At 47.6% G+C, this 13447-nt stretch overlaps 7 protein-coding genes across 7 annotated transcripts; 5 read left to right on the top strand and 2 right to left on the bottom strand.

Moving 5' to 3' along the window:
* Positions 1–646: 646 nt before the first annotated feature.
* CH63R_03543 (uncharacterized protein) lies at positions 647–1096 on the top strand (the record flags this gene model as incomplete). Its single annotated transcript, XM_018298518.1, has 1 exon — positions 647–1096. One exon carries the CDS (start codon positions 647–649, stop codon positions 1094–1096), a length of 450 nt encoding a protein of 149 aa, XP_018163334.1.
* Positions 1097–1588: 492 nt separating this feature from the next.
* On the bottom strand, positions 1589–2419 carry CH63R_03542 (Glycoside hydrolase family 16 protein; the record flags this gene model as incomplete). Its single annotated transcript, XM_018298517.1, has 2 exons — positions 1589–2007; positions 2059–2419. 2 exons carry the CDS (start codon positions 2417–2419, stop codon positions 1589–1591), a joined length of 780 nt encoding a protein of 259 aa, XP_018163333.1.
* A 1645-nt stretch (positions 2420–4064) lies between these two features.
* CH63R_03541 (Beta-carotene 15,15'-monooxygenase) lies at positions 4065–6062 on the top strand (the record flags this gene model as incomplete). The annotated part of the gene is made up of 5 exons (XM_018298516.1): positions 4065–4231; positions 4287–4755; positions 4815–5126; positions 5187–5296; positions 5348–6062. 5 exons carry the CDS (start codon positions 4065–4067, stop codon positions 6060–6062), a joined length of 1773 nt encoding a protein of 590 aa, XP_018163332.1.
* A 308-nt stretch (positions 6063–6370) lies between these two features.
* CH63R_03540 (uncharacterized protein) lies at positions 6371–6655 on the bottom strand (the record flags this gene model as incomplete). The annotated part of the gene is made up of 1 exon (XM_018298515.1): positions 6371–6655. The coding sequence occupies one exon, from the start codon at positions 6653–6655 to the stop codon at positions 6371–6373; it is 285 nt and encodes a 94-aa protein (XP_018163331.1).
* Positions 6656–8437: 1782 nt separating this feature from the next.
* CH63R_03539 (uncharacterized protein) lies at positions 8438–8985 on the top strand (the record flags this gene model as incomplete). Its single annotated transcript, XM_018298514.1, has 2 exons — positions 8438–8497; positions 8596–8985. 2 exons carry the CDS (start codon positions 8438–8440, stop codon positions 8983–8985), a joined length of 450 nt encoding a protein of 149 aa, XP_018163330.1.
* Positions 8986–9015: 30 nt separating this feature from the next.
* CH63R_03538 (uncharacterized protein) lies at positions 9016–9568 on the top strand (the record flags this gene model as incomplete). Its single annotated transcript, XM_018298513.1, has 2 exons — positions 9016–9477; positions 9533–9568. The coding sequence occupies 2 exons, from the start codon at positions 9016–9018 to the stop codon at positions 9566–9568; spliced, it is 498 nt and encodes a 165-aa protein (XP_018163329.1).
* Positions 9569–11216: 1648 nt separating this feature from the next.
* CH63R_03537 (Quinate permease) lies at positions 11217–13031 on the top strand (the record flags this gene model as incomplete). The annotated part of the gene is made up of 4 exons (XM_018298512.1): positions 11217–11392; positions 11458–11685; positions 11762–12270; positions 12322–13031. 4 exons carry the CDS (start codon positions 11217–11219, stop codon positions 13029–13031), a joined length of 1623 nt encoding a protein of 540 aa, XP_018163328.1.
* Positions 13032–13447: the final 416 nt, after the last annotated feature.

Raw genomic sequence — 13447 nt, 5'->3', positions numbered from 1 at the left:
CTTAGCTTTGTTAGCGATTTCCTAGTGTACATACGCAAGCATGTATTAGAGCGTAATACAAAATTCTATTTCTCTTCCAGCTTCTAATTAGCTACAATAATTATTTGATCCTAAATAGGTGGTTTAAGATAGGAATAGACGAGAATTCAAGCTGAAAACCTAAAATGCTAACGCTTAGAGTAAAATTCAAATATAAAAGAGCATCGTACAACCTTAAGATTTAGTCTCCCTAGAAACATGTCACTACACCTTCTAAAATTCATATCTTCTATCAACCCTTTTGCCAGCCAAATACACTAAGCAGCAGATCAGCAGAATGCATTTATCTACTTTTGTTACTACACTTGTCGCTGCGGCACCGCTTGTCGTTAAGGCTTCACCTCTCTCTATTGTTGACGGAAACGAACACGGGCTACAGAACATCGGAGAAAGAGCCATATTCCCAAGGATCAAAACAAAAGTCTTTCTCAGTCTTTTACCTAACGACGTAAAATTTACCGTCAACGAAATCAAGTTCAGCAAGCCTGATGGCTCTCAAGCCTGGCGAGAGGGAGGCCCCAGCAAGGTCCCTTTCACAATCGCTACCAACGAAGTCACCGCCGCCATCGCAAAGAGATATAGGGGAGTCTATCTAGGCGAGCTCGCAATGCAGAAAGACAAATCCGGCGAAGGATCTTCTATTCACATCAAGTACACTATTAGTAGCCTCTCGTCGCAGGCTAAGAACACCGCGGTTAAGGTTGTCAACGGCACGCTCACTGTCGGAAGCTCTACATGGGGTAGCATCAAGCGGCCGGACCATTTCACCTACTTCTGGCAGCTCGGCGACTCTGGATGGGGCACCTGGACATCAGAGATAGGGGATTTCGCCTCTCCCGACGACACTTTTATTACGGTTGGCTATGTCCCCGAGACTCAGGACTATGCTTTCGGCCTTACTACCAAGACCGACGCCATTACCAAATTTCTACAGAGTGTAGTCAGAGGCATTATTAGTATCCACACGATTGCTCTGTCTGCTGGAAGTAGTTCGCTAGGAACTGTAGCTTCGGTTGGAATTAAGGTAGCTCTTGCAGGAGCTAGCAAACTTTCATAAGATAGTCTTATCACTTCTTATATTATTTGTTTAATTTTAACCTTGGAATAGGAGGGTTAGGATATCTTAACTAGGTAGTTACTAATACATTGTACATCCTGGATAGCTTTATATAGCTTAAACAAAGTAAACGGCGAATAGGAGCTTGGAGATAGACGATGTAGGCTAATAGAAAGCGACTGCGGTAGGTAAGTTTGTTAGATTCAGCGCTTAGGCAAAGAATGCATTCTAGGACCCTAGTTACTAGACTCTTAGACTTTATGTTGTCTAGAACCCTTACCTAACACTAAATAAGCCGTCGTATTTGTTAGAGTAGTTTCTTCTAATTTAGCAATAGATTTAGTATCAAGACGATTGCGCAGTGCAAATTTAAATAAGCATTATTACTATTACTTCAAGAGGTTATCAGCTTTTGTCTGTCAGCATTCTTGTAAATCACTAAGCCCGCCTAAAAGAAACTATACGTCCTTGCCCGGCGTGCAAAAGGAACATTTAGCCAGCGTTCCAGTACATATTAATCTCCTTGATCCTAAAGACTGCGTTCTGGGCCGGCGGTCCTGCACTCCAGTATTTATCGCCGTCAGCCCAGTTGTTGAATACCCAAGTGCCAGCCACCGATGGAACGTTCTTCGTCGAACTCCAGACCAGCTTTCCGTCAACGTAGAAATTTGTCAGGCCAGGCAGCCAGTCCAAGCGGTACTCGTGCTCAGTAGTCGTCGGATTGGCTGGCAATGCCACGGGATTTGTCGTCTTCAGCCCACTACCATCCACAGCTTGGTTTGAAAGCCAAAGATATCGCGTTCCAGATTTAGCGTTGGCAGATCTGGCTGCATCCGTATTGCTGTTGGATTGTCCACTCGATAGGAACTCAATGTCGGTTTCTTGGGTATCTGACTGATAGAAAAACATTCCTATGTCACTGTTAGGATCCGACTTAGGAAATATAGAGATTTAAATCTTACCATTGCAGACTCCAGCCGGCTCAGAAAGAATAGCAACTGTCCGAACAGATGCGTACTTGATTTTTGATGTAGTCGTAACTTCAGCAGAACTGAAAGACTTGCTTCTCACCCAAAGTTGTAGGTACCCGTTACCAACAATCACATTCGCGGGTGAATAGGAGTACGTGTCGACTGGGTAGTTGCTGACTTTTAGGCCCGGCGGGAGGGAGGTTGCCTTCCTGAAATCGAAGTATGAATTCTTCTGGAAGCTGTATTTATTGTCGACTATCCAACTTCCTTTCGTGTATACGCCGGGCGCAGAACGTTGTGCGGCCACCAAGCCCAATACAAAATAGGCAAGCACAATCGATAAGAAATGCATAGTGTGTTGAAAGGCTTGTGTTGATGGTGAATTTGCTCCCTCCTCTGATTTCTAACCTCGACTCCAATATATGTACCGTTTGACGCCTTCAAAGCCTCTTGGAAGCGGCCGATGGCCACCCCAGACAAATTTCTCGGCCCTCGGCGTGGCGCTCTCCCGTACGGTCTAGACGCTCTTAGGGTCTCCTGGCATTGGCCGGCGGCTATGGCTCCACGTCTAAGAGATTCACAGTACGTCAGAAAAATTGGAGACAACTTAATTGTTTTAACTGCCCAGCCGTTTTCAGGGTGCGCTTGGCCCTAATGCGGCATTCCGACGACGCTTTTACCCGGAACGGCTGGGAAAGCTCCTTTCATGCGACAGCCGCAAGGTTGGCCAAGCTGGCGATTTTCAAGGTATGCGTAGGTGTCTCAGTATGCTTGCGTCTCATTATCACAGCTATGTCGCTAAGGCACCTTTCGGGTTGGAATAGACATAAGAAAACGACTTGTATTGTCTACGTGTGAGACCGCCCATCCCGGTACGACTTATAACCCAACGACGAAGTGGGGCGGTCTCGATCCGGCCGGAATAAAGGTTATTTCGGGCTCCGGTCCCCCGAGGCTGCACGATGCCCATGAGGGCATCGCGACAAGCTAGATATCTAACAGTAGTGTTTTCTACTAACAGGTAGCTAAGTTTAACACTTAATAATAGTACAACTTTAATCTTACAGAGGTAAGGATAAAGCAATTTGTAATATGTAGTAATAGCAGTAATACTGTATATTGTAGTGACAACTGTAGTAGTTAATTTAGTTTATCTAGGTAGATAGATTAGGTGCCTACCTTAGCAAAAGATGTAGGCCTGCCGCCCTACTCTTGCCTAGGCTGCCTATTGCCCTATTTCACTTGGATCTAGATTAATCCTGTAAATAGATACCAATTCTATCCTAATATTATCTTTATCTCCTTAACTACAAGAAAGCCTTAGACCTACTCTTTACTCTATAATATAGTTATATAACTAGGATACATAATGTAATAACATTTATCTCTATGCTATTTTGTGTAGCTTTACTACAAATTTCAATATTACTACTTATACTACAATATCTTCTTACAATTGTAATACTTTAGATGCCTCTAGGGCCTCTAGAGCCTCTGTAAACTCCGTATAGAGCTGCATAGAGGTCTAGCCTGCTAAACTTACTGTAGTATCGCCTTGCGCCTACTATATTTTAGCAAAAGTACGTAGGCATAGGGCCCTTACTAAGATATCTAGGAATAGCCTTCCTTCAGCCTAGGCCCTCTAGAGAAACAGTCAGTATAGCTGCTTGACTTGTAACCTAGCCCTCTGTAGAGTAGGAAATTGGTAGTACCTTAAGCATAACTAAAAATAGGCGTAAATAGAGGCATGGTACACTTGTAATCCCTGCTTCTGTGTAAAGCTAATTCATAAGATCCGAGAGTCACCGGAGTCTTGAGGCATTTGTCAGGTGCTTACAAAGTGCTAAATAAAGTTTTACAAGAGATGCAAGTATATATAGACCTGTGTGTCTCGGTGTCTTCCTGGAAGTCTTAAAAGGAATTTAAACACATCTATTCTCCTGTCTTTCATCCAGTTTCAATTGCACAGTCAGAAATCAAGTTATTTGACCTTCAACATGAGCTCCGCGGACAAGCAGAAAGGCTACAACTGGTACACGGTTACCGAGGAAGAGTTGAACAGGTTTGCGCCTCCGTTTTTACGCGATGTCCCTGAAACCCCGAACGAAGTCGAGTGTAAGCTCGGTGGGACATGGCCAACTTGGGTCCATGGTTCCTTTCTAAGGTATTCTGTGCAAATTGTGCTGTAGTTTTACAACAAACTAACAACCGTCGCTTAGGGTCGGTGTCGGCCGCTTTACTGTTCCGCTCTCTAAAGATGATTCAAAGCCTAGGGCTGTAATGCAGCATTTGTTCGACGGTCTAGGATTGTTGCATAAATTCCGAATGACCCAAGGTCGTGTTTATTACATGAGTCGCTATACACATGATGGGGTCATCAAACGAGCCCAGGAACACGGCTACCTTACTTCAACCAGGATGGGTCTCAATGCAAACACTCCTCTAAAGGACGCTCAAGATCCTTGCTCGCTCTTGCTTGGAGCTCAGGTTGGCGGCCCTTCGAACATGATTGAACACAGCAAGAACAGATCTAATGCATTTGTACAGCAATCTCTCTATGTGCCCTCGGGATATGCTGCCCCTGATTCCGTCAACATGAATGTGCAACCACGCCGTGGTATTCACCTTCCCAAAGATCAAAACCCGTACTCGAGGGGCATTCAGTCAGAAGATCCTTTCACTGAGGAGGTAAATTGCCGCCATTCGAATCATAAGGGCAGTTGTTTAAGCTTATTGGTAAACTGTAGATTTTGGTGCACACCGACTTCAACCTTCTACAAGTCTGCGATGCACGAACTTTGGAACCGAAACGTTTGCTGAACTACATGGTCATTGATCCGAAATTGGTCGGTTCTGGCAGTTGTGCTCATCCCCCGCATGACCGCAAACGAGGGCTTACCTTCAACTACCTCATCGATGATTCCGGTGTGTTATTTGTATTTGCATTGAATGTCGCCTCAAATCCGACAGCTTTAGTGTGGAAGTCTCCGCTTCCATGCAGAACATGCTACACACATGCTCTTGCAATGACTGACAAGTACGTTGTTTTCGTAAGAAATGTAAGTCCAAAAATCATCAAGCTCTTTTTTGAGGAGGTTTGTGCTCACAACTCGTTTTAGCCGGTCCACATGGATCTAAGTGATACAACTAAGGGGGTTGCCGAGATGATGGTCTGCGAGCACGATTCGCCGACCGAATTTTACATCTTGGATAAAAGGGACGGCAAGCAGTAAGTCTTGGCAAATCTTTAATAAACGTCTATCTCTAAGTTGACAATTAGTGTGGGAACCTACTCCGTACCTAACTTTTACTTCTTCCACATCGGGAACGCATACGATTATATCGATCCCAAGACAGGCGATGTCAATATTCACGTCGACATTGTCAGCTATCGAGATGAGCACTATCCATACATGGATTACAGCATGTCGAATCTCCTCGATCCTAAGAAGCCGCTTCAAAATGGAACTCTTGTCCGCTATCAGATGGACTCAGTGGACAAGGCTGATCCAACAAAAATCTGTCGGGGCTCAGTTGCATCTGCTATTGCGGGACTGCCGTGTGAGCTTCCACGTGTCTCGAAACCTGCCTCGATGGATCCCAATTACCGCTATGTATATGGCATATCTGGTATTGGGGCCTCCGCTCCCGGCACAGAAGTCCCAATTGGTAGACTTGGCAATGGACTGGGCGCTGTTCACCCAACAGTATATGGATCTCTGTTCAAATCGGACTGGAAGACCGGCCTGTTCAAATTGTGGACACCATCAAACGGCGAGAGTTGTCCTACTGAGCCTATTTTCATTCAGCGCCCTGGTGCTACGGATGAGGATGACGGCATCGTGATTACAATCACAATCAATCGCGAAGGTACGCACAGTATCTTGGTCGGACTTGATGGTAAGACCTTTCAAGAGGTTGCAAGAGCAGATATGCCACAAGTTTATGCTCTTGGCCCGCATGGTTCATTTGTTGAAGGAGATTTTGGTCTCTAGATTTAGTTAGACGGTTTACGTTGTTGGAAAGGAGAACTAGACGGAGTTCAAATCAGTGCAACTGTAAACAGGTACAGTATATAAGAGGACTGCTGCTTCTCGTTAGGTAGTTTTCCTTATCTGCCTTCTGTTGCACAATGTCCTTAATATCATCTATATCGCTGATGCTGTGGCGCCGAGGACATCAAGTGGTTCAGAATGCACTATAGAACTGTTGGGAAATCAATCGGGCAAAGAGCACCAGGGTAGTTGAGTACTGAATTTAAATCGACATCACTTATCATTATTCCTACCCATCATCTTCCCAGCTATTCGTCGTTCTCCGCTGCTTCTTTGCTGTCCTTGGTGTTGATGTCCTGGATGTTGTCGCGGATGACGTACTTCAGGTTCTTTGTGTCTTGCTTAGCCACAATCATCCATTGGCCGTTCACCATGTCCGTCCATGTTGCCTTGGGTACTGGTTGGTCGCGGTCTTTGTTCCAGCTTCCCTTGATGAAGACGGCCCCGTAGGTTACCAGGATAGGGTCGCGTTCGCTGGAGCGTCCGTCGGCGTCAGCGCGGAATATTGTGCGTTTCATCCATGATCCCTTCATCACCTTATTGATGCTGAATTTGTTGAAGTAGGCTTGCCTATGCCACCCGGGTATTGGATAATCGGTGCAGCCTCGCCCCCTCTTTTCTTGTATCCCAAGCTATCCAGGTCGTTTTTCCTATTTTCCCATGTGTTAATGAAATCGTTGCTGGGGATTTTGAGAATGCCAGTAGACTTGCCCAGGCTCTGGCGCGTTATTGAAAATGCCATCATCGCGACTCTTGCTCAGGATTTCGTCCTTGTTTCGCCGCCTCCAAGTTGGCATCGGCGAACTTCGGCGCGAGTCGGGTGCCAACGGGGGTTCCGACACCATCGCCAGGCTTGTCGTCGCCCGAGCCCGGCTTAGCCCCTGGAACTCAAGGTAACTCCTTGTCATTCGGGGGCTTGTCTCCGAGCTTTGGGATGCCTCGAGGATCGATGGCCTCAAGAAGATAGCGGCGCCTGGCTTCGTCGACCGCAACTCTGGCGAGCGTCGAGTCATCGGTGGTCTCCGCGGTAATGAGACTGCCAGTGACGCCTGAGAATCCATCATTTTGGCACCCTGCTCAATGCTCGTATGTCCCCGGCCTAGGATTCTTGATCAAACCTCATCGGCTAAGATTTCCCCCGTAAGGATGAGCATTACCGAGTGAGACTATGGCCACCAGGCCCAACAGGACCGCGTGAGACAACTTGAATTGCATTTCGATTTGTTGATATGTCGGAAAGGAGATAGAACTGAGCGTAAATTTTCTTTAGTTGTTTTGTATGAGGTAGAAAGTGAATTCCTAAGCTACGCTCCTAACCAAATCGATTTTAATAGCTACAAACCGCGACTTATATACACAATTGAGGACAAGTCTTTTAATAGTCTCCCAACTCTCGTCACTTGTCTCTATGCCATGAGTAATGGAGGCAAGACGCCAATGAAGCTATCACGAACGGAAGTGCCTTGCTGTTGGGGTTGAAGCTAGGATCACCCAGCTGGAGATCTATTACAGTTCCAGAAATAAACCAAGGACTCAATGGGGTCCGAGTCCAAAGACTCATTCGGGTCTGGGCCCAAAGAACCCCATGGGGTTTGTTGGTTCACTACACAGCGTCGTTATTTTAGTATTCTTACATCGTCTTACTTGTGGGGGTTTCTTTTTTACAGCCTCACTTGTACGTTTTCTTATTCAAACCAACCCCAAGGCTCAGGACTCGAAAATCCACTCGGGGGACAAGTCATAGCGTGGGGTAGTGGTAGGGTTTGGTGTTGAGGTCAGTTAGTTAAGATAGAGTTCAGCAAAATCCACCTATCATAGCGTTTGAATTGTTGGCTTCGTTATCTGCCGATTATGAAGCTGAATTTTGTAAGTCGAACCTACATCCATTTGCGCATGGAAGTGCTTTGTGAAGATGTCACTCAGCTGCGGATGAGGCCATGCGACAGACACGTAGATTTTATCCATCTTTATAGCATAGCAACATAGTACATTAGTATTGGAACGTGTCGTTCGATCTTCATCCGTCTTCACACCCTCAAAACAACCTCAGGAACAACATCTACAGTACCACGACTATTATATTATCGCAATGAGCATCATCTGCATTCAACGTACTTATAATTTCCTCCATTATTTCACTAACAGGCTCGCTTATGTTGGCTTTTCATGCCCTATCTTTTCACGCCCTTCTCCAATATGGCAGCATTAGGTTCGCAATTGACGCCGCGGGGCTCTTCGCCTCCCTTAGCCTCTCAGGCGCATTCAAAAACCTTACACCGGCGGAGGCAAAACCAATGTCAAGATTATCCTGGGTAATGGCGAAAGAACCACTACTGCAGGAGGCCGGCGACCTCACATCGCACTCTGGGACGATGGTAAGCACGTCTCTTACTGTGTTCATGATACTTCTAACACGATCTCTGCAGATGGCCATCGTATCGGCTAGCACAGTCCTAACAATGATAATATCAAGGCAGGGTTCCAGACGAACATTGTGATCGAACACGCCCAGACCGAGCCCAAGCACTCGCAAGCTGACCCCTACTATGTCATCCTCTCTCAAACAAACAATGACGTCATCTGCATTTCGGATGTACTAGTGTCTAACGGCAAGATCTCCGGTGCTTTCTACGGCGACACCGGATACAAGTGCGGTCAATTTTGGTTCGCAAGCGAGAACCGCATCGGCTCTGACTTCGAGGCGCCGCGATGTATCTGGCCAGACGCCAACCACAACAACGACATCAACGCTCGTGCCATTAGCTTCCACCTCAACGACATGCAGCCCAACGAAGATAAGCTGCAGCAGTATTACGAAAACCTCGACACCCTCTGCAACAGCACACCTCGTTTCTCCTTCTAGGGCAACCTCCTCCCCGAAGCCAACCCACCCATGTTCAAGCCCAGACTCAAGTACAAGAATGGCAATGGCGCCGATGAGGACCTGAGCAAGGTCCTCGACGACCCTGAGCATCCATGGGACAAGGTCGCGTATGTGGCCCCGAAGAAGGTCAACAAGGCCAAGCGTCGGGACGCCCGCGTCGAGCGCCGCAGCGACAACCACGCCACCGCCCATCTCATCCTTTCCGACCAGAACACCGACGTCCGCGAGATCTGCGAGTCAGCGACCTCTTATGGCTGCGACATTTTGTTGATGAGACAAAAGCTCTTCTGTGACATGGAGCACAGGCAGTTTTATCCTCTATGCGACGTGTCTGTTATTACGAAGTGCTTCGATATCGACCAGAAGAAGCTTGTTGGCGCGCCGGGCCTGAACATGCGCAATGAAGAAGTGATCAAGATGCGATTTGGAAGGTCTTACAACACTACCAATCTCTGGAAGTCGTGGGCTATAGTATATGGATACTTGTTTTATTCTTTTGGTTCTTTCTCCGTCTTGTATTTTATAGAAGTTTGGTTGCTTTATGGTCCAGTTTAGGAATTAATAAGGAAGACTTGGGTGTTTATAATTACATGAAGTTGCGAGTATGAACTTAGGATCGTTATGACTTAGATGAGCTGGTCCATTAAAAGCTGTTGATTATACTGAGTATCTTAGCTACTTCTCTTATTCGTTCTTGTTGTCGTGAGTAATCTGTTTCAACGGGACAAATTTTTCTTTCTAGGGCTTCGAATGAATGTTAGTATTTAATAACTACAAATGTAATGTACAAATGCTTGCTATATTTTAAATCTTTGGATGAAAGTAGTAGCTCTACACGCTATTACAACAGTATTTGTGCTCGTTCCGCCCTCCAGGATCAATAAATGAAGCGAAAAGGATGTTGCTGCATGATATCAGCGAATAACTACACATGATGTTTGTATTTTCAAGCAGATAAGCAGGAAAGTAGGTAACTAGACTACCTAACTACAACGCTGATGTGACCAGATGTTGCAGATGGAAGCCGGTATGGGACGGACGGCTTGTGAACCCGCAACAGCAACTTTGACAAGAGGCGTAGTGCTAGCTTCGAAGCATGGCTTGGACAGCAGCAAGAAGAGAAGCTGCTTATACAAGCACAACGCTTCGTCTCAGTTTCCGATCTACCTTTCCATCAAAACACCCCCCTATCCCAGCTGCAAGTCCTCCTTCTCGTGCAGAGACTCGACCCTTTCTCACTCGCTTCTTTGACCGTTGGTGACTAAGATTGTGAGTAGTCTTAGAAAAGGGCCATAAGAGCAAAAACCTTACAATATTATCAACTCAAACTAACGTGACGCTGCATTGCTTCTGCCCCACTTCAGTCGCAGGCGAAGACGCTTTTGCACACCTTATTCCTTCACAGGTTTGATTCGCCCGGAGCAGGGAGAATTGACAGGACCTATGAAAAGCTGTGTCTGTAAAGCACTGAGACACTATTTTGCCGGGGTGGCGACGGCCCAGGATGGCGGGTCTATTGGGATTGACATTTGATTGCATTTTCAGCTGGCCCTAGGTGCTGTACGCCCGTTGCCTGTGGTTTGCGCCGGGGTCTTTCGACGCGATTTGTGGGCTGATATTCCTCCATCTTGGCCCGCAAGTCGAGATTTCTGGGCATTCGCGTGGAGGCTCTTCCACCATTGAGAATTTGAGATTGTCCCCGGACTATGGGTTGGCCTTGGCCGCTCACCTTGGCTAAGCGCAATCCCCGCCTCTGCTCATAAACATCCACAAGCCAAGTTCGAAAGCCAATAAATGCCAACGCTCGGCCCTACGCGTCGACTGTGTGATTTGGGCCTTTCACGTCTCGTGTCAGCCAAAATCCCCAGTTGCCCAGCCTCTCTTGGCCTTGCCCAGCGCGTGAATCTCCAGACTCCGCCTTTCTTCTCCTCACAGACGACATGGCCAACTTTTTGCGCTCTACCGGGGGGGGCGACCGGATCCGCGGAAACTCTACGTTCTCCCAACGCCGTGGTGTTTGTGGAGGTGGAGGGCCAGCGAGAAATTATAAAAACTCGGGCCCTTTGATCTCGACCTGAGGGAAGGGCTCTATTTCTTGCCCGACAGACTTGCGCTTCCAGGCTCTGCGTTTGGCTAGATCCAAGATTCACGACATCCACATAGCAATTGCTTTCTGACCACGACCACGGAATACCCTGCCGACCGCCACTATGGGCACCTCCATTCTACAAAAGATCGTCAAGAACGATGCGATGAAACAGGACCCCCCCGAGATCTACGGATGGAGGGCTTATGCTCTCGCGTGTTCTGCCTGCTTTGGTGGCCTCATCTTCGGTATCGACACCGGTGTCATTGGCGGTGTCCTCCGTATGGAGGAGTTTCAAGAGTATGCTTCCACCCGGAATTACTTGATTCTTCCCTCCAATGTCTAATATCACCAATTTGTTACAGGCTCTACAATCTCACAGACATGTCCCGCGTCGACCGTGCCAACCTCAGTGCCAACATTGTCTCTACTCTGCAAGCTGGTTGCTTCGTTGGTGCTCTCCTTGCAGCACAAGCTGCCGATAGATACGGCCGTCGTCCTGTCCTCATTTGGGCCGCTGGTGGTATCTCCGTAATCGGCGTTGTTCTTCAGGCTGCTGCTTCTGGTCACTTGGCGGCTATGTATGTCGGCAGGTAAGAATCTTCATCCCGACTCAACGCTGATGCCAGCTTGGAGAATTCCTGTACTGATTGATGTTTTTGCCCACAGATTCATTTCCGGATTCGGTACTGGCTTCGCTTCTATGGTCAACCCCCTATACGTCGCCGAAAACGCCCCTCGAGCTATCCGCGGTGGTCTTACTGGCATCTACCAACTGTTCATCGTCTTTGGCATTTTCCTGAGCTACTGGATCAATTTCGCCTGTCAACAGCACGTCAGAGGCACCGCTCGCTACATGGTTCCTCTCGTCATTCAGGGCATCCCTCCACTTCTACTCATGATCTCCATGTTTCTCTGCAACGAGTCACCTCGCCACCTCGCCAAGCAGGACAAGTGGGAGGAGGCTCTCAACGTCCTTTCCGGCATCCGTGCTTTGCCTCCTGACCATCCTTACGTGGCTGCCGAGTTCGCCGAGATCAGGGCTGCCATCGAAGAGGAAAACGCCATTCTTAACGGTGCCACCTGGATGAGCTTGCAAAGAGAGATGTGGCTCGTCCCTTCCAACCGCAAGCGGGCAATCATTTCTATTTTGCTCATGTTTTTCCAGCAAATGACTGGTAAGTACCGGACTATCCAAGTTATATTCGTGCATGAATTAACAGGTACAGGTACCAACGCTATCAACTACTATGCGCCTCAAATCTTTGCCAGTCTTGGAGTCCGAGGCACCCAGAACGAGCTCTTTGCTACCGGTATTTACGGACTAGTGAAGCTCATCGCAGTCGCCGTCTTCCTCGTTTTTGTCGCCGACTCCCTTGGTCGCCGCAAATCCCTTCTTTGGACAGGCATAGGCCAGGGTTCGACCATGCTTTACATTGGCATCTTCATCGCAGTGGCGAGGCCTCAAGATTCGGAAGATGCCCAGGTGACTGCCGCCGGCTACATTGCCCTCATTTGCGTTTTCCTATTCGCCTGCATGTTCCAGTTTGGCTGGGGACCTTGCTGTTGGATCTATGTTTCCGAGATTGCCACCACTCGTCTGCGTGCCACCAACGTCTCCTTCGCCGCTGCGACGCAATGGCTATTCAACTTCGTCATCTCCAAGTCTGTCCCTCCGATGCTGGAGACTCTGGGTACAGGCGGCTACGGTACCTACATCTTCTTCTGCGTCTGGTGTTTTTCCATGACCATCTTCGTCTGGTTCTTCATCCCCGAGACCAAAGGACTTTCGTTGGAAGGCATGAACGACCTTTTTGGTTTCAAGGACGATGTTCAACAGAAGCATGCCGACATTGAGAGCTCGTCGGTGAACATGGAGAAGTCAAACGGCAACGTCACTCAGCTCGAGGACACAGTCAGCCCCCCAGCCAAGTCCTAGCTGAGTTATTCGTCATCTTGAAGCAAAGAAGCGATCTCTCCGAACACTCAAATATTCCGGCATGCGGTTTCAATAGGACAATCAGAGAATATGTTTTCCACTGAGTGTCTGCATGCACAAAGGTCAAGTTGCAGGGTTAGCATAGTCAGATCAAAGACAGCCTGGAAACAACGCGTTTGACACTTTAAGCCATGTGATCCCGTATTGAAATTGCAAGTCATTTTCGTTTAGACTTCAAGTGATGCATAAATTCAAGCGTGCACTTACTTACTGTCATCAACCCTACTTGTGACTGATGCTTGGTAATATGGTCATGACACAGCATGCGCCTGGGACTGATGCCAGAACCTGGTACACGGGGCATACATACATGTAGGACTCAACTTAATATGGCGTACTATGCGACTGGATTCCAC

This window comes from Colletotrichum higginsianum, chromosome 2 (genome assembly GCF_001672515.1).
Source record: "Colletotrichum higginsianum IMI 349063 chromosome 2, whole genome shotgun sequence".
Lineage (NCBI taxonomy): Eukaryota > Fungi > Ascomycota > Sordariomycetes > Glomerellales > Glomerellaceae > Colletotrichum > Colletotrichum higginsianum.
Note: the sequence above shows the minus strand (reverse complement) of the source record. Positions and strands in the feature narration are given on the sequence as shown.